Here is a 20,214-nt window from a genome sequence, read left to right on the forward strand (position 1 = left end):
TAACCCATCACTTGTGCGTTGCGTGAAAATCGCAGCATGCTCTATATTGTGCGTTTTCCACGCAACGCAGGCCCCATAGAAGTGAATGGGGCTGAATGAAAATCGCAAGCATCCGCATGTTATAAGGGAAAATAATTACATCTACACAACACCGAACCCAAACCTGAACTTCTGTGAAGAAGTTCGGGTCTGGGTACCACATTCAGTTTTTTTTATCACGCGTGTGCAAAACGCATTGCACCCGCGCGATAAAAACAGAACGCAATCGCAGTCAAAACTGACTGCAATTGCGTACCTACTCGCGCAGGTTTGCCGCAATGCACCGGGACAATACATCCAGACACGCTCGTCTGCAAGGGGCCCAAGAGGTGTGGATTCTGGTACATACAAAAATTGCTGTGGCACTGCTGTAATTGTCCCTCTTTAGGATTTTCAAAAGTTGGGAGTTATGTATTTGTAATGGTGACAACCAGCATCTACTTTATAAAATTGATGGAGACGGTCTCCAAGGCGGGGTTTATTGGTAAGAAATTAATAAAAATTCAGGATTCCTACTCTCTTGCCATTTTTGTAAACTTTTTGTCGTCATTTCAGATTAATAATGGGGCGATCCTTACTTCCATAAATCAGATGACTAACCATCACCCGCATATTTTACATAATTCATGCCAAGTATGAAAGCTTAACAAAAGTATAAAATTACACATCTCAAAATTAAAATTAAACTTTATTTTTATTAAAAAAAAAAAAAAAAAAAAAAGGTTTCTTCAAGTCATAGTTGAGGACAAAATGATTTACAGGAAGTATAAAACAAGTTGTTCCAATTTAGCATCATTGAATATACTTTGTAGAACACCAACCTGACTTTTGTATTTGCAATAGTGAGGGAAGGGGGTAGGTCACCCAGGAAATCTCAAATGGTGGTAACTGCATATTAGACATTTTAGGCTGCTGTGACCTCCAGAACACTGCATGTCACACCACAGGCCTGCCAAAAAGAATTTCACATGACAAAGCTTTGATACCGATCTCCACTTAGGTCTCCTCAATGTGTTGAGGTTGGATAATTTCTTGAATTGAGCCAATAAGCAAGCTCAACATCTGGATCAATAATCACAGACTCTCAGGGATTGTAGGTTCTACATGAAAATGAGCTCCTAGATCAGGAGTGGGGGTGGAGACTTTTTTTTTCACCCGATTAACATTTCAACTGTACTATAATACATTGGCACAGATGTCCTCTTCATTGGTCATATGAAAAGGTGTTCTCCACCCCTTCTACTACTGATTTCAGGACCAAAAGTAAACCATCAAACTCATCCTATGTAAGTGGAGGTCCAAATGCTTCCTAGGATGTGTCCAATGGAGCTCAGGTGGATTAATTTTGCTTTGAATGTTAAGTGGAGAACCTCTTTAAAGACAACATTTGACAGTTTTTCAAGTTTCCATGCCACTGTTCCAAGACTCTCTTATACAAATGCAGAGTTCCAACAGTATCTAAAGTGTTTTTCGTTTTCCACTAGACATTGATAAGCCAACATCAGTAGATTACACAAAATCAGAACAAATATCATTCTGGTCATCAGAGAAAGGAGATCACTAAAAATACCAAGGGATCTGTGGTGTCCCCTATTGGTTGAGATGGAAAAGACCATTTTTTTTTCCTTCTACATGGTTTTGTTACACAAGTTCCATTTAGGATACATTATTCAAGAGGATTACAGAAAATTGGGATAAGAAATTTTTTACAACTTCCTAAATAAAAATTGGGGGGGGGGGGGGGGGGAATATATTGTTAGTCCTAGATACCCCTCAAAAATGAGGAAAAATGTTTCTTGCCAAATGCAAAGTAAATATTAAGCAAGATGACTGCAGCAAGGATACAATTGCATAGCTTTGGAATTTTGCAGAAGAAAAACAAAAATGCTCACATGGAACCAGTCCTCAACAAAGGCTTGTGCTATTAGGGTTTGAGGGCCATATAATAATGCAATAATCTTACAAAGAGCTGAGTAGGTAGCCTCCAAAACAGCTATCTTAGAAGAGGGCTGTATAGAAGAGCCAACCTCAAATCAATACAGGTCCATACTAACCATAGGCTCTTGTGCGTCCCATAGAAAGAATAAAAATCATAAAATTTTTCAAAAAGACCTAAAAAGTTAGATGGTTCCCAAAGAGATTTGTCATTTTAAGGTCTAGAGAGGAGCGAATTTCATTCTATGAAAATCAGTTCACGCTTTGTTTGGTGGTAAAAGCAGAATTTAGTTATGGATTCCATTACCACGAACCATAACGCAATTCTATGACGGAATGCCTTTAGAGGCATTCCGTCATAATATAAGTCTATGGCCTGCATAACAGATCCGTCCCGTTTCCGTTATGCAGGGGAGGACTCCCCTGCATAACGGAAACGGGACAGATCCGTTTTGCAGCCCATAGACGTCTATTATGACGGAATGAACAACAGAATGCCTCTAAAGGCGTTCCGTTATGCATTCCGTCATAGACTTGCGTTATGGTCCGTGGAAACAGAATCCATAACGCAATTCTGCTTTTATCACCAAATGAAGCGTGAACGAATTTCAAAATATGAAATTCGCTCATCTCTAGTAAGGACCCAACCAACACGATGAATGGTTCATGAGTACCCATCAATAACCCTGTCCAATACTGGTGATTTAAAAAAAAAAAAATTGTAGAGATTGGAACATTTCACTTTCTTCTACCAAATATTCTCAGTTTGGGGGTGAGGAGGCCATGGAGGTCTACAGAGATCTTTAAAACTCCCCGTAATGTCATTTATGTATAAGGACCCTATGAAGCATGTAGGAGAATGAAAGGTCGCACATCTCAGGTCACCAGTTGGCACTGATAAAACCCCCTAGATCAAATACATGCAAGAAGCAATGTCAGCTTAAGAGAATTTCCAAAATAGTGGTCACCAAAGGGGAAAAACAAAACAAAAACATTTTTTGTATGTTTTTCTTGTTGTTGCTTGTCTTGACAAAAAGGTCAGTTCCTTACAGGATAAAAAAAAATAAAATAAAAAATTTATAAATTAAAAGTCCAGTAATTGTTGTCATATTTAAGAAAAAAAAAAAGTCTTCTGTTATTCGCAGACATCGGATAGGTGCAGCCTGTGTTCTGCATGTATAAAATATATAATTTTTTGCATTCATAAGCACATCCTAGTAAAATCACTTTTGGTGTTGCATTTCCTCAGTCTCATCTGTACATAAAATACTGCATTTCCCTCTGTTGCAGCATGATAAGACCTCAGCAGTTACACAATGTACTTTAGTTTTTTGCTTTTTTTTTTTTTAATATACCTATTTGAACTGAATTTACAGTTAACAATAAAATATTACAGTGCCGCGACTACGGAGGTCCCCGCTTTTACAACTCCCATGTCAGAATACCAGGAGCTTAATGTCCAATCTCCGTCATTTGCATATTGAAATAGTCAGCAATTATCTAAAGAAAAAAAAAAAAAAGAAAATAAAAGTACAATAATTTAGCAAAAAAAGAAAGTGGATAAATACTCCTGCCCCTTTTACTAATTCACAGCTAAAGTGAACATAAAAAAAAAATAAAAAAAAATTATAATATATAATAAATATTGAAAAATAGTTATTTCTAATAAGGCATCGCTGAGCATTTTAGTTTAGACTATCCACAATGAAAAGGTTTTTTTTTTTTTTTTAAACAGAAAAACACAAAGTACCTTCAGGAGACTTTTTTTTAATCTTGCAGAAAAAGGCAAGAGGGGACAACGTAAACTATTGCCAGATTGGGTCCCCCTTTCCATATAGTACTCCCACTTGTTTTCTCAGGATGCCAAAAAATAAAATAAAAAATTTAACAAAGAGCCTCCAACATAGTCTGTAATACAACTGAAATATTAAGGGCACAGCGAAGGAGTCTTTTGCATTCTGTCTGTTAATACAATTGTGTTCTGCAGCTGTATCCTCTCATGGTTAATAAAAAGGAACCATAGGAAGAATTCAAGTGTTCGCCTCTCACTGCATACGATCCGGCTGGAGCTGTGCAGGCTGGTATTGGATGTATGCAGTGGGTGGTGCTCCCGTGGTGGTACCAGTGATTGGCTGCTGGACAGCACTGGTATAGCCATAGCCCATGTAGCCAGTGGCGGGCGAGGCTGCATAGGGATATTGTTCATAGGCAGCTGTGGTGTAATGGGTGTAAGCTTGTGTAGCAGCGTTATAATCAATGTACGGAGACTGTAGGGTCTGGATTGGCGTTGGAATGACCACACTTGGCTGGATGAGGGCTTGAGGGTAGATATATTGTGGCGTCAGCCTGTAAGAAGAAAGAAAAATAATGTAACATTTTTCTGCTAATAATGTTTGTAAGAACTCAGATTGAAGTATTCATATACATATATTCATAAGATCATCCCTGACCACTATAAACAGTAGGCCAACATCTGGTTCAAAGACTGATCGTTACCTTGCCTTTCCATTTTATTTTGAAAAACCTCCAAACTTTATGGAAAGTGAGAAACACTAGCAAATTTGTAGTCTGGAAGAAAGTGAAAATACGACTAATTTTTATAAAGGTTCCTCACCACCCATATCTAGTGGCGTACCTACCATATAGGCAGACCACGCAGCTGCTATGGGGCCCGTGAAAAGAGGCCCGCCCCATAATTGCTACTGTATCTTTCTAGAGCTAATGGACCTTTGATGATGTCATCACAGGTCCTGTAAGGGAACTGCACAGTGTAAAGTGTAGTTCCCAGTTTAGAACAGTGCATCTGCCAGGACCTGTGATGACATCATCTTCAACATCACAGGTCCTGCAGAATCTAGTAAAAGAACTGCACCAAAAATGTAGTTCCTAGGTTTGAAAGGTACATCTGCCAGGACCTGTGATTACATCATCACAGGTCCTTCAACCCCTAACAGGAAGTACTAGAAGTTCACATCAGCTCTGCATTGATCCATACAGACTGAAATGGAGTGGTAAGAGGAGGTCCTCCACTTCATCATTTACCCCCCCCCCCTCCCCCTGTTTTTACTCATTGCTCACTCATGTATAATAATACTTCAGTTACAGTGACCACTACCTCATATACAGTGACCATAATGTATAACTGACCACATCTGTACACTGCATCTACAGTATTATACCTTTTATGTCTCACATCAGTACACTGATACACACTGCATATATTACACATTATAGATGTAATATTTACAGATATATAGTATATTTACAGCAGTGTACTGATAAGTGAGGTACGAGGTATAATAGATGTATATACTTAACTATATATCTGTACACACAGCATTCTATTATACCTCTTGTGTGTCAGGGCTTTGTGTCAGATTTTTACTATGGGGCCCAGTAATTTTTATGTACGCCCTTGCCCATATCCACTGATGACTTGAAGCTCAATGCAAAGGTACAATAGGCAGAGGCTGCTGCTTTTCCTCCCAAAATGAGCCCCATAGATCACCAATGTCCTAGAATGTTACATTTCGTTAAAAAAAAAAAAAAGGGGGGGGGGGGGGGGGCTGGGCTGGGCCGTTGGGAAAAAAAAAACACACACACACACACACACACACACACACACACAACTTGTTATCTCAGAAGGACCAGACATGAACTTTTAATTAGCTTATATAGAAATGACTCGTCTGGGGCCTGGCCCATGGTGGAGGATGTTTGTGTAATAAGGGGCCTCATCTCCTGCTGTCTCTATTACAGACCACGAGAGATAAGTACAACAGGGAATAAAACACTCAGAGAGATGCAGTTTATGACAAGGAGGAAAACATATGGTGGATGGCCATGACAACAAGAAACTGGAACACCAAGTGTGAACAGAACTGATGCCATAGGGGCAAACGCTGACCTGTTACAGGGATCTGCTTCAAGTTCCTGCAACAATTTTAAAATGGACAGTGAACACCAAATAAACTACTTTAGTAGCCAAGAAGAGCAGAGATAGATGCAAATCTACACAAGGGACACGGTCATGAAGTATAATACTGCCCCCATGTACAAGACTATAACTACAATAATACTACCATCTATGTACAAGAATATAACTACTATAATAGTGCTATGTACAAGAATATAACTACTATAATAGTGCTATGTACAAGAATATAACTACTATAATACTCCCCTTATGTACACGAATATAACTACTATAATACTGCCCCTATGTACAAGAATATAACTACTATAAAATACTGCTATGTACAAGAATATAACTACTATAAAATACTGCTATGTACAAGAATATAACTACTATAATACTGCCCCTATGTACAAGAATATAACTACTATAATACTGCCCCTATGTACAAGAATATAACTACTATAATACTGCTATGTACAAGAATATAACTACTATAATACTGCCCCTATGTACACGAATATAACTACTATAATACTGCCCCTATGTACAAGAATATAACTACTATAATACTGCTATGTACAAGAATATAACTACTATAATACTGCCCCTATGTACAAGAATATAACTACTATAATACTGCCCCTATGTACAAGAATATAACTACTATAATACTGCTATGTACAAGAATATAACTACTATAATACTGCTATGTACAAGAATATAACTACTATAATACTGCCCCTATGTACAAGAATATAACTACTATAATACTGCCCCTATGTACAAGAATATAACTACTATAATACTGCTATGTACAAGAATATAACTACTATAATACTGCCCCTCCTATGTACAAGAATATAACTACTATAATACTGCCCCTATGTACAAAATATATCTACTATAATGCTGCCTCCTATATACAATAATTTAACTACTATAATACTGCCCCTATGTACAAGAATATAACTACTATAATACTGCTATGTACAAGAATATAACTACTATAATACTGCTATGTACAAGAATATAACTACTATAATACTGCCCCTATGTACAAGAATATAACTACTATAATACTGCCCCTATGTACAAGAATATAACTACTATAATACTGCCCCTATGTACAAGAATATAACTACTATAATACTGCTATGTACAAGAATATAACTACTATAATACTGCCCCTATGTACAAGAATATAACTACTATAATACTGCTATGTACAAGAATATAACTACTATAATACTGCTATGTACAAGAATATAACTACTATAATACTGCCCCTATGTACAAGAATATAACTACTATAATACTGCCCCTATGTACAAGAATATAACTACTATAATACTGCTATGTACAAGAATATAACTACTATAATACTGCCCCTCCTATGTACAAGAATATAACTACTATAATACTTCCCCTATGTACAAAATATATCTACTATAATGCTGCCTCCTATATACAATAATATAACTACTATAATACTGCTATGTACAAGAATATAACTACTATAATTCTGCCCCTCCTATGTACAAGAATATAACTACTATAATACTGCCCCTATGTACAGGAATATACTGTAACTTCCATAATACTAAGTCAGAGTGGAGCAGTTGTTAATGATACGAGAATGTTTCTTCGCAGCAGAGACGCTACAAGAATGAAGTGCCTAATGACACAGAGATTCCAGTTAGTCCTCCTCTCCCACAGCTTTGGATTCTCGTCCTCCCACTTCTTCTACTAGAAAGGGTCAAGGCACAGAGCACTGCCCAAGATCTAGATCTGTCTATTTAAAGCCACAGTCTTAAATTTTATAAGAGGACTTCTTCCCATGCAAGATAAAAAAAAAAAAACACAAACACACAAAGTGAACTAAATGAAGGATCTGCATTGCCACAATAGGAAGAGATCGCTGGGAAACACTACCAGCAACAGAAAGACGATAATGCAGCTTGCACAACGGCGCGAGTACAGCAGTTTACATACTTCGAGCAGCACATCCCCCGTTAAGCCCATGATATTCCCGCTTCAGAGGGATTGTCCCCTCTTGGCATACTTACCTGCTTTTCGACACTGGCTCCTTTGCTCCATTTCCTCTGCTGCTCAGCAATTGGCTGCAATGGTGTCAAACTGAAAATTTACATCAAGGGGCCCGAGCAGAGCAGCGGAGGCCATGAATCGAAGGAGCAGGGAGCCAGCAGCAGGAAAGCAGGTGGGTGTGCTCCCCCACCCCAAAATGTGCAAAAATCCTTTAATGTGTCTAAAGGCTACCACTGTAGACTATGCTACTCCATACAGCGGTATCCTGCAAAAAATAAATTAAAAAAAATTACGCTAAATAGATACTATAGTAGCCTACAGGTGACAATGACAATCCTCTGTAAGGGTACATTCACACGACTGTGTAATCCTTTCCGTTTTGCGGTCCGCAAATAACGGAACCGTGTGTCCGCATTTTGCGGACAAATGACTTTAGTTTGTGTTCCGTATGTTTCTTTATGATTCACAAAAAAAAAAAAAAAAAAAAAAAAAGAAGAATTAAGGCCTTCAAAAATACGGATATGGATCCGCAAAAAACAGATGACATACGGAAACCATTCCGTATGTCATACGCATTTTGCGGATTCATTGACTTGAATGGGGCTGCGGACCGATCTGTGCGGACAATAGTAGGACAAGCTTCATATTTTTGCGGACTAGAAATGCGGAAAGATGGATGCGGACAACATACTGAAACGTTGTCCGCACATAGAAATGAATGGATCTGCATCTATTCCGCAAAATGCGGATAAAATGATACGGTCGTGTGAATGTACCCTTAATCTAACATCACTGTCCATATACAAACAGTTATCACTGGAGTTTTCCACAGTAGGGAAAAAGCTGTGAAATTCACTTAAAAAAAAGGTTACATCGACCACATAGTAATCAGAATTTTTAAATACACCTCTCACCCCATGTATGTCCCAGGGGCTAACAATCCTCATCCATCATCAGAAGCTCCAGTGACATAACTGTACATATACAGACAGTTCAAGACATTGTGCCACCATTAAAGTGTTATTTTAATATTATGCAGTATGAAAAACTAGGTCATTTTCTCATTTTAGGTTACAAAAATGCACCAATTGCGAGAGGTTCTCTCTTCATTAAAATGGCACCTCTTGGTGTTCAATCTGTATGGTAATGTGCATGTCCACCTGTTGAGGTGGTCACACATGATCAGTTCCCTCCTGCCACCAGGTGGCTCTACAGTTAATAGTTGAGAGTTACAGGGAGAGCTGCTGCAGGAAGGACACGTCCCCATGAGCTGCCAGACTGAGGAAATCTAGCAGAGCGTTTGGAGCAATAAATGGGGAGATCTAAGGACCCATGTGAGGTACAGGGCTGGTTCTAGCTTTTTAGAAAGAGTGTCATGTACTATATGATTTTTCATTTTTTACATCAAATATGGCACAATTACTTTAAGTCACTCAGGCTTCCCCAGTTAGCACGGGGCAGTGCACTTGACCCAGCGGTGTCATCTTGGGGGTATTAGTTACTGCGTCAGGGGTGAAGGAGGGTACAAGTGGACCAGAGCGCACAGTTTCCCAGTCCCCCACCCTAACCGTACTGCCAGTAAAAAGAAGAAAAATGTGCAAAGAAATAGAAGACTTGCTCAGAAATTTCAGCAGCGGTCCCATTCATCTGAATAGGACTTACAAAAATCCATGTACTTGCTACAGGAACATCATTCAGATGAACGCAACGGATTTTCAGTGGTAGAAGTATCTTCAGCAAAACTGCCATTTGGGAATTCTTAAAAGGGGCTGTCCCACGAAAAATATTCTACGGTTTCAAACGAGCACCTGGATCTGAATACTTTCGCTACTGCATGTAACTAAACATTTTGTAGAACCACAGAGTTAATCAATAAAAACCTGTATAGCGCCACCTGCAGTTTGTACTTTTCCTTGTTTCTCTGTCCACCTCACTGAAGTGGTTGCACATGTTCAGTTCAACTGCCCACAGCCAAATCTTCACAGTGACAAGGAAAGGAAATTTTAGGTCATGGTTGCACAACCTGCGGCCCCCAACATCTGGTGACAGACATGTAGGTCTCTGTCTTGTGGCTGCTCACATGCATTTCCCCCCCCCCATGTATTCTCCAGGTGTAACCAGACATTTATAGTATGTACAATACACCATACAGTATGTAATAACCCTTTAACTTATTTTCAGCCCTTGTGATTCCCTCAGTATGACAGTGTGGCCCCCAACCAGAAGAGGTTGTGCACCCCCGCTTTAAGGCCCTATGTGCACAACCGTTCTGGTCCGCATCCAAAACGCAGTTTTTGCGGCTCGGGTGCGGACCCATTCACTTCAATGGGGCCGCAAAAGATGCAGCCAGCACTACGTGTGCTGTCCGCATCCGTTGCTCCGTTCTGTGGCCCCACAAAACAAAAACACACATGTCCTATTCATGTCAGTTTTGCGGACAAAACTAGGCATTTTACACAATGAAGCCACCTGTGTGCCTTCCGCAATTTGCAAAATGGAACAGGCAGCCCAGTGTTTTGCAAATCCGCAAAAAAAACTGAACGGTCGTGTGCCTGAGGCCTAAATGGATATATTGAAAGGTCTGTGCAGCAACCCAAGTGCATAGGGTTCATTTCTTTCATGACAAAAGGACGCTCGACGAAACTGAGCCAAACGGGGACGGATCAGTTTTCTCTGGCACAATAGAAAACTGATCCACCCCCCTCCCCCCATTGACTTTCAATGGAGTTCATGACGGATCCGTCTTAGCCATGTTACAGATAATACAAACGGATTTTCAGGTCCATGACGGATCCGCTCAAAACTCACACGAGCGTGTCCGGATAAGGTCCGGATGCTTTGCGGCAAACCCGCGCGAGTAGGTACCCAATTGCAGTCAGTTTTGATTGCGTTCCGTTTTTATCGCGCGGGTGCAATGCGTTTTGCACGCGCGTGATAAAAAAAAACACTGACTGTGGTACCCAGACCCGAACTTCTTCACAGAAGTTCAGGTTTGGGTTCGGTGTTGTGTAGATGTAAATATTTTCCCTTACAACATGGTTATAAGGGAAAATAGCACTCTAATACAGAATGCTAAGTAGGTGGTCAATTGAGGGTGATCCGACGTCACCACAGGTCCTTTAGCCGGCAGCTTATGAATAAAGTAGTAAGAAGAGACCGGCAGCTACGTGATCAAGAGGAGGAGGGGGAGTTAATTATTTTTTAACCCTCAATTGACCACCTACTAAACATTCTGTATTAAAGAATGCTATTATTTTCCCTTATAACCAAGTTATAAGGGAAAATAATACAGTGAATAGACTGTCATCTTAGCAACCATGCGTGAAAATCGCACCGCATTTGCACTTGATTGCGGATGCTTGCGATTTTCACTTAGCCCCATTCACTTCTATGGGGCCTGCGTTGCATGATAACCACACAATATAGAGCATGCTGCGATTTTCACACAACGCATAAAGTGATGCATGAAAATCACAGCTCATGTGCACAGCCCCATAGAAATGAATGGGTCCAGATTCAGTGCGGGTGTAATGCGTTCACCTCCCGCATTTCACCCGCGCGGAAATCTCTCCAGTGTGAACTCAGCCTTAGAAAGTTTCCAAACTTTTTCTACTTCCACAACTGGGAAAAAAAAAAGCCTCAAAGCTACAGAGGCTGGCCGCAGCGCAGCCCCAGGTTTTTCCTGGTAACGCCCCCAATGATAATGTCATTATAAGACACTTCTATTTACCTCTAGGTTTCCTGTGCGCACATAGATAACCTGCACTGCCCTGCCAAGTTCCCGCTATATAAACTACTGCACTTCTGCCAACTTCCACTTAACCCCTTGTGACCCTGGGGAGTCTTTGATGTCCCCTCCCCCAGTTCTAGCAGCTTCCCCACCACCACCACCACTCATGGACTTGTGATTTCAGAGGAAGTCGGTGGGGGCACCTTTTGGTGCAAAACATCACACACTGAGGGGAGGCAGATAAAAGGTGGGGTGGAGAAGAGCGTTATCTGGTTCACAGCTGCCTGACACTGGCACCCAGATCACACAACCACCCTGCACCCTTCATTTACACATCACAGGGCAGAGCTCTGCCATGCAGGAAGCTGAAACAGACTGCACAATACAGGGTGTGGACCCCGAGCACCACCATCAGACTTCTACTGAAAAGCACTATGCAAGAAGACGTGTGCAAGAGACACGCAGCACTACAACCCCCATCATTACATTTATATACATAAACCTACCGTATGGTACCATCTCAGAGAATCCCAGATCAGTACATATAGTACTAGATACTCTGCAGCATAACTAAGGATATCATGTGTGATACAGTCAGCAGAGCCTCCGTATCTAAGCCTTGTGCGATACTGTCAGCAGAGCCTCCGTATCTAAGCCTTGTGCGATACTGTCAGCAGAGCCTCCGTATCTAAGCCTTGTGCGATACTGTAAGCAGAGCCTCCGTATCTAAGCCTTGTGCGATACTGTCAGCAGAGCCTCCGTATCTAAGCCTTGTGCGATACTGTCAGCAGAGCCTCCGTATCTAAGCCTTGTGCGATACTGTCAGCAGAGCCTCCGTATCTAAGCCTTGTGCGATACTGTCAGCAGAGCCTCCGTATCTAAGCCTTGTGCGATACTGTCAGCAGAGCCTCCGTATCTAAGCCTTGTGCGATACTGTCAGCAGAGCCTCCGTATCTAAGCCTTGTGCGATACTGTAAGCAGAGCCTCCGTATCTAAGCCTTGTGTGATACTGTCAGCAGAGCTGTCCTTTTAATCCCACCATGTGCCATACTTATGCTGAGCCTCTGTATCTAAGCCTGCCATGCGCAATACTGTCTGCCGAGCTGCTGTATCTAAGCTGCGATACCCTCCCTTTAGATCCCGGTCCCTCCGCTCCTTTCTTGGTCTTCTATGTAAACTAACCCCAGAGCGATAGTAAATTAGAAATTCCAGTTTTAAAGTTTTATTTCCATTGCAGGGTGATAAAACACGCAGGATGGGACAGGGCGGATTTGGGTTGAGCAGTTCTGGGTTAATTGTCAGGGAATATACGATCTGTTTAGAGCAATAACGTTTGAGTGGATCAAACCATAGATCACGTTTATTACCTGCGCGCGGCTGGGGTCTTAAGAGACGTCAATTAACCGGCCGCCCCTGCTGAAGACTGTTACAGCAACCGCCAAATGTGAAGTGCAGATATAAGGGAGAATTCCAGGTTGTGGCCACCTCTTATAACCGGGGAAGATTTACCAAAACTGGCTTAGTTACCCATAGCAACCAATCAGATTCCACCTTTCATTTTTCAGAGCTTCTTTGGAAAAATGAAAGTATCGATCTGATTGGTTGCTATGGACAACTAAGCCAGGTTTCCTTTGCACCAGTTTTGATAAATCTCCTGAAGGTCTATGGGAGAGATGACAGAGGCACAAGAACCAGCTCTGCTACGCTACAAGTCTCCTACGGCTCCATCCAAAGATTACCCAGCGTTCCCGAATGGCAGAACTGCCCCGTCACGCAGGTATAATTGAGGAGGTGTATCTCTGCAGAACTGACTAACAACCCTCTGAGATGTACAATCATGGTCTATTGGTGGTTCCTCCTTTCTTAAGCCCCCCTGAAGGGACATAAAGCTAATCTATGCATCAGTATGGGAACGGAGTGGGGGGGGGTTGTCATGTATCATGATTACATAGTATTCAGAGATCAGATTCCTGGGAAGCTGGGCGGTCACTTCTTGCAGCAGCTCTAACCATGGCCCCATTCGTCATCACCCAGCTTTCCAAGGCTTCTGAATTCTATGTAGTGATGCGCCAGTATGGAGAAAGGCTGCTGAACAGTGACTATTCAGGAGTCCGGTAAAGCTGGGTGAAAGCTACAATCACTGCCGTATTTTGTCACTCCGCTTTCCTAGAATCAGATAGGGGCCAGCGGGGCACTTTATTTGGCATCAGTTCCAATAGCTTCGATCATGTGACCAATAAAAAAAAAAAAAAAAAAAAAAGTTAGTGAATAACACTGGGTCTTCCGTGAGACCTTTACAGCGCGGCGCAGCAGCACACTTCACGCCGGCGACCTCCAGTACGGCTGCATGCTTTGCATGGTGACATAAGTGTGCACATTGTCCCCATTGTAAGGAGCGCCATACACCAGGCTCTCGACAAAAGAGAGAAAAAAAAAAAAAAAAAAAAAAAGTATACACCAGAGCAGCTGGGATCAGGCCCCCCCACCGGCCTGGTAGGGACAATTAACCCTACAGCAGCCAAATCTAGAAGGCAAAGAAATACTGGCTGGGGCTGCGGCACCACACAAGGGGTTAACAGGAGGCTTTGTTGTGGGTCTATTGTTTTCGGGGATCACTAGTGCTTTCTAGAACAGCTGCCGTGTCCAATTAGAGGACTTTTCTAGTGTGCGAGAGGGGTGGTAGGGGGGAGGGGAAAAAGGCCACCAGACAATAGAGCCCTATGAGAGTCAGTCACAGGCCCCGCAGAACATCTGTCTGCTATCAGTTCTAACGAGTGGCTGCCGTCCTGCGGGGAGGGAGAGGTTCCTCTAAAAATAAAGAGATTACCCACTGTGGGAGCAAAAGCTAAAAAAATACCTAGGGACCTGGGGTCTGGGGAGCAGGCAGATACCTCAGCAGGCGAGACGGCACATTACAGGATTATAGGAATCGGATTCCGCCATTACAGAGTTAGCCTGGATTCCTACAAGGGTAAAGGCAGCCATAAAACAGCAAATAAGGGGCTCTCCGAGAGAAACCCACATTACCATGCACAGTTACACAAAGGGCAGAGCGTGTCAGTCTTTACTGGAATTCTTTTCACAAACCAGGATGAACAGAGCCAATATATGTGCAAAAACTGTAATTGTGCCTTTTTTACATCTCGTCACAGCTGGGGCATAAACAGGCTACCTTAGAGATTCCCATTACTACGGGAGCCAAGAGACACTAAAAACAGAATGTGCCCACTTTAAGCGATCACATCAGATACAGACGGGGTGTCAGGAAGGAGAACTTACCCGATAGGTCTCTGGATGAAGGCTGGGTGTAGTTGCTGCACTCCGATTGTTAAACCTGCACAGAAGAAGCGACGGGCATTAAAATATACAGCAAAAGCAGCCCTTGCCCTGTATGTGTGTACCCCCCTGCGCTGCCCCATCAGATCATTCAGCCCCAGGGACGAGATATTTAAAAAGGGACATTCACCCAACACACAATATTAAATGTAACCTATTGCTCCCTGTTATCAGCCATTTCTGACTGGGGAGGGACTGTGACTAATGATTTTCGAGGGGCCGAGTAACAGGATGTAGAGAAACCTCTCTAATCACTACTTGGGGTCATAAATCTTCAGTGCCCAGACATTTAGACCAGTTTCACACGCAAGTGTACAGTCTGGGAAACACGGCCGTCACGTGGAGAGCGTTTCCTAAACTGAACAAGTGCGTGTGAACCTTGCCTTACAGCAGTTCTTACAACGTTCCCGCACAGTTATAACCTGGGAACTGGCCCTTTAATAGAACAGGAAAATATCAAAGACACAGGGCAGCATTCCCCCCCCACCCCCCCTTCATCAATTTGAATTCTAGAAGAGCAAATCGCTTCATCTCATTAGCAGGACTTCTCAAATGCCCACCTGCCGCTAGAGAGATAGGGTCGGACATTTAGATGGGCCCTGACAATTTCCTGCCTGCGCCAATGCTCCGGTTAGCTGCGCAAGAGCAGAGACTCAGCGACTGCGCAAGCACGGCTACTGCGCAGACTGTGTTCCGAAGACGAAGAACAGCCTCTGTCCTTGCTCCGCTAATTGGAGCAGCGCCGCAGCCAGGGATCGGTGAAATGTCCGGCGGGTGGGAGTTTCTTCACCCACAGGGACGGTCCTCTACAGGTGAAAAAGTCCTGCTAATGAGAGGATTTGATATGCTCATCTCTTAATTGAATTTTTGAATTCTCTCATCTGAATATTGCACCAATTTAACCAGTCACCTGTGGGCAAACTGGAATAACCTCTGCAAAGAAATCAGGATCACATGGTTTCAGAGAACGGTAACATGCCTACCAAACAAGAGGGACCTCTAAACATGTCAGACGACCGTTTAAAAGAAAATCCTTTAATAGTTAGATCTGATTCTGGGAAAGCTGGGTGACCACCAATATGGCTGCCATTACAACCCCAACAATCACTCCCATATTATTGCCTGGATCGGCAGGCTCTCTGTTCAGGACTCTTGGAAAGCTGGGCGATAAACTCTTCCTTACCAGTTTGGAGGTTCCTTGGCTTGGCTCCAATGTAGGCGAGGTTCACATTTGCTTTGCGGCCATCTATAATGGGATTGGGGTCTTTGCAGGCCCGTTCAGCAGCCGCTCTGTCTGCCATGGTGACCTGCAATTAAAAATAACGATTAGGAGACTTGACGACTACGGCGTCCAGATGGGATCACGATGCAAGCTGTACAGAGCGGATGTAAGGCACCTACTCTACCGCCAGATGCCTCTGATTTCGTACAGAGGTTGGTACTATATGGAGCGCATTTATCAAAGCCGGCTAACAAAAACAGGCCTTGTAGCCCACAGCAACCAATCACTGTGCACCTTTCATTTATCCAAAGCACTTTAAGAAATGAAAACTGAGCGCCGATTGGTTGCTGTGGGCAAGAAAGCCAGTTTCTCCATCAAGAGTTTTGATAAAAGTGTCTCGATTAAAAATATCGTCAGGGTGACATCCTGGTTGGGACCTGGAAAAGTCCATTTCAAAACCAGTAGCATGTTTTGTTTGGAGTTTTTTTCCCCCTGAACTTTATTTATACGATTACAAAGTGACAAGAGATTTTAGAACCCTTCAATTTTGTCAGGTGCCTGATCCTCCCTCCATGGGTCATATCACACACAATGGACTGGCACTTGCTGCCCTGAGGACCTCACTTTACAGCAGTGCTGCGCAGAAACCTGGGTGCAAAGCACTCTCTGCATCTCCAAGACCAAGTTCAGACAGTGCTTGCTGATGGGTCGTGTCATACCCCTGTTGCACACAGCAATCGTTTTCTGTGATCAGTCTGTTAAACATGAATCCAGTAATCCGGCACCATTGTACTGAATTATCAGACCCTCATCTAATATTAGTCCATTTCTAGTCTGCACACACCCTTGGTATGAAGTAAACAGGTTGGGTCCAGGCTGCCATCACAATGCCGTTTGAGAACAGGATGTGCCCCCAAGTTTGGCACACACTGCCATTATCCCAGGGCCCAGAAGGTCCTTTTATTCCTCAGCCCAGAATACAGAGCGTGATCTAACGGGCAGCAGTGCCAGCTTGGCATCTAGTCAGTTACAAGAGTTCAGGGTGTCACGTGGCTCCGGTGTGGCCTCTTGTTTCTATTAGGAGAAGCATCGGTGCCCTGTAGAATATTAAGTGTCAGCGGGCAGCATCAGGGCCCGGGAGCCTCAAGCATGCCCACCCAACTGCAAAAATGCATAGAAGTCCCATGTAAAGGTTATAGCTGTTCATGGGAAACAATACCCACATGGGTAATCTAGCGAGAATACCATTCTGTAACTAGGAGGATTAAGTGACAACCCAGGCGGGAACTGTAGCATAGGTGGTCATCCACGTAATGCAAGTATGTGTCTAGTACAGTCCAATACTCCAGAATGTCTGACAATCCAGCACCTATCAGATCCTAGGAGTACTAGCCTATTTTTTTTTATGACAGCTTGTATAGGAGGTTACAAAAATTTATAAATAAAATTGAATAAATAAATAAAATCTCCACTAGTCTCAAGTTTATTTATCAGATGACAATCGCATTGATCACTGATAAAACAACCCGACGATACATTTTTATTTTTGAAATATAACCTTGGCCACTAGGGGCACCGCAAGTAAATTTTATTTTTATTTTTTAAAGCAAATTCAAAGTCTTTCTGCCCCGCTTCACTCCCAGAATACACATATATACACACACACACACACACACACACACTTCAGTAACATAGGTGCCATGAGTGAAAAAAAAAAAAAACCTTTGGTTCCATACAGTGAACATGGGGTTGTTGCCTATAGCTACCCAATCAGTCCCCACTGCCAATCCGTAACCTGTACTTTACACTAATTTTATGTAATTAATAAGCCACAATATGAAAAAAAAAAAATTTTTTTTTTGTTAAAGACAAAACTCAGCCGTTAGGACCATACATTCTGTCGCAAAAAAAACAAAACACTGATCGGCCCTGCAAGGCGACGGTGGAGAATTTGAAATTTTCTTGTGGCCCTGTGTCATCATAGGGCCAAGTTAAAAGGGCAAAATCTAAGAACTGTAGACGGGCCATTCGATTAGTCGACCAATGAAAAAGTTCCAATCTAACCACATAGTAAAACCACTCAGGTGAGCAACAACACACAGCATTGCACAACCCAGATCCCCGGCAAAATTCTTCAGGTCTCCGTAAATGTTATTGGTCCAAACATGTTTCCTTATTAAACTACCTGTTGTGTCGACCAGCAACAAAACCTGTGTTTTTGTCACAGCGACAAAAATAGGCATGATCCAGAGAATGACAAGGGGAAGAAGGGGGGGCTCAACTGACCTTGGAGTAAACCAGAAGAGCCAGAATGGGCCCCCAGCTGAAAACAAGGGCAGACAACAGCCAGGCTACTGCTCTGTATATTGACAGTGTCATATGCCAGACACAAGGGGCATTGTGTAAAAGAAAAATGAAAAAACAACAATCTAAAAAAAATAAAACATGCCGACTGCTACAGATAAAGGGTCTGGCAGCACTAGACCACCTGCTGCACCTGAAATGAACCCGCCGCTCGGCCTCCAGGCTCACGGCTACATCCAATCTTCCCAAAAATTTCTAGACAACAATGAGACATCAAAAAAATAAAGAAGGTGAAAAAGGAGCAAAGACAATGGGTGCTTTCTCCAGATACTTACAAAGCCATAGCCCCTGGACTTGCTGGTCTGTCTGTCCGTGATCACCACAGCTTCATCTATATCCCCAAAAACCTCAAAGTATTTCCTGAGGGACGAGTCGGTCGTGTGATATGGGAGCCCCCCTACAAAGATTTTGGTGAACGTGGTGTCCTTCTGCACTGTGTGCATCTTGGGTCGCTTCTCAGGAACACAAATCCAACATCCAAAATGATTTCAGGGAGGCAGAATCTTCCCAAAGCTTCACCTTCACTGCATAGAAAAATAGACGTAAAACAATCACGAGTAAGAATAATACAAAAAAAAAAAGAAAAGTACTTAAAGGGCCGGCAGCAACAGCCAGTGAGGTAGCTCTATAGACTTTGTGCCAGACAGCAGGGATCAAGCAGCAGACAGGGAATGTGTAGCCAGCATCACGCACCAGCAGCACAGCCCTGCTCCCTCGCTGATCTGTCTGCTAATGATACAAGCTCACACACTGCACAAGGTTTTGTACTCAGGCATAGCCCCTCCTACCAACAACCCCTCCCCCTGCTTTTGAAAAAAAAAAAAAAACACAAAGGAGCTGAAAAGACCAGTTGCATCATGGGTGTTGTAGTTTTCTTTTCTTTTTTTATGGCAATAAAGAAGCTAAAATGATTATACCGGGACATTATTTTTCTAAAATGTAATTTTTTTTTTTCCCTTGAGCAACGTGATCAAATGTAATAATTACAGTAATAAGTAAAAAAAAAAAAATCTAATTTAGGAGCATTAAAATCAAATAATTTTGCCATGTAATAAATAAAAAACAAGATACAATACTGAATTTAATGTAATGTGCCCTCTATAACTCTCTATGTATTTAATATAATCTACATATTTATAGTGGAAAAAAATAATCACATTTATTATTATATGGTCTGGTTCACATTTCGTTGTAATTTTCTGTCCGTAATATAACACATAACACAAACCCCTATGCGGAATTTCACACACACAGCATCTATAGGGGATACAGCATATACGACATCAAAATATTTTTTACATTGAAAAATACACAGGGGGTCATTTATTAGGTGTATTTCTGGCGCAGGTCCTTTGCGCCGCAATCTGCGACTTCTCCCTACTCACGCCAGGTCTACAAAAGTGTGGGTGACGGAGAAGGGGACAGGCCGGCAGGCCCATCTCACTTACCATTTTCCACGCCTGGTTTAGGTGTAGAAAATGGTCTGAATGTAAGATAGCAAGGAAGCCGTCTTACATTTAGAACTGGCGCTGGATGCGCCAAGGTTACGGAGAGGCCTGCGCCAGTGCAGGGCTTTATTAAGACCGGCGTCTAAAATGCGGGTTTTAATAAATGACCTCCATA

The 20,214-nt window shown here is 42.4% G+C and overlaps 1 protein-coding gene across 1 annotated transcript; it reads right to left on the reverse strand.

Annotated features, from left to right (window-relative positions):
• Positions 1-2,695: 2,695 nt before the first annotated feature.
• On the reverse strand, positions 2,696-19,322 carry RBM38 (RNA binding motif protein 38). Its single transcript, XM_040437282.1, has 4 exons — positions 18,867-19,322; positions 16,189-16,312; positions 14,949-15,003; positions 2,696-4,320 (listed from the first exon to the last, which is right to left on the reverse strand). Exons 1-4 carry the CDS (start codon positions 19,032-19,034, stop codon positions 4,020-4,022), a joined length of 648 nt encoding a protein of 215 aa, XP_040293216.1. The 5' UTR covers positions 19,035-19,322; the 3' UTR covers positions 2,696-4,019.
• Between the last annotated feature and the right edge of the window lie 892 nt (positions 19,323-20,214).

This window comes from Bufo bufo, chromosome 6 (assembly GCF_905171765.1).
Source record: "Bufo bufo chromosome 6, aBufBuf1.1, whole genome shotgun sequence".
In the NCBI taxonomy this organism is placed as follows: domain Eukaryota; kingdom Metazoa; phylum Chordata; class Amphibia; order Anura; family Bufonidae; genus Bufo; species Bufo bufo.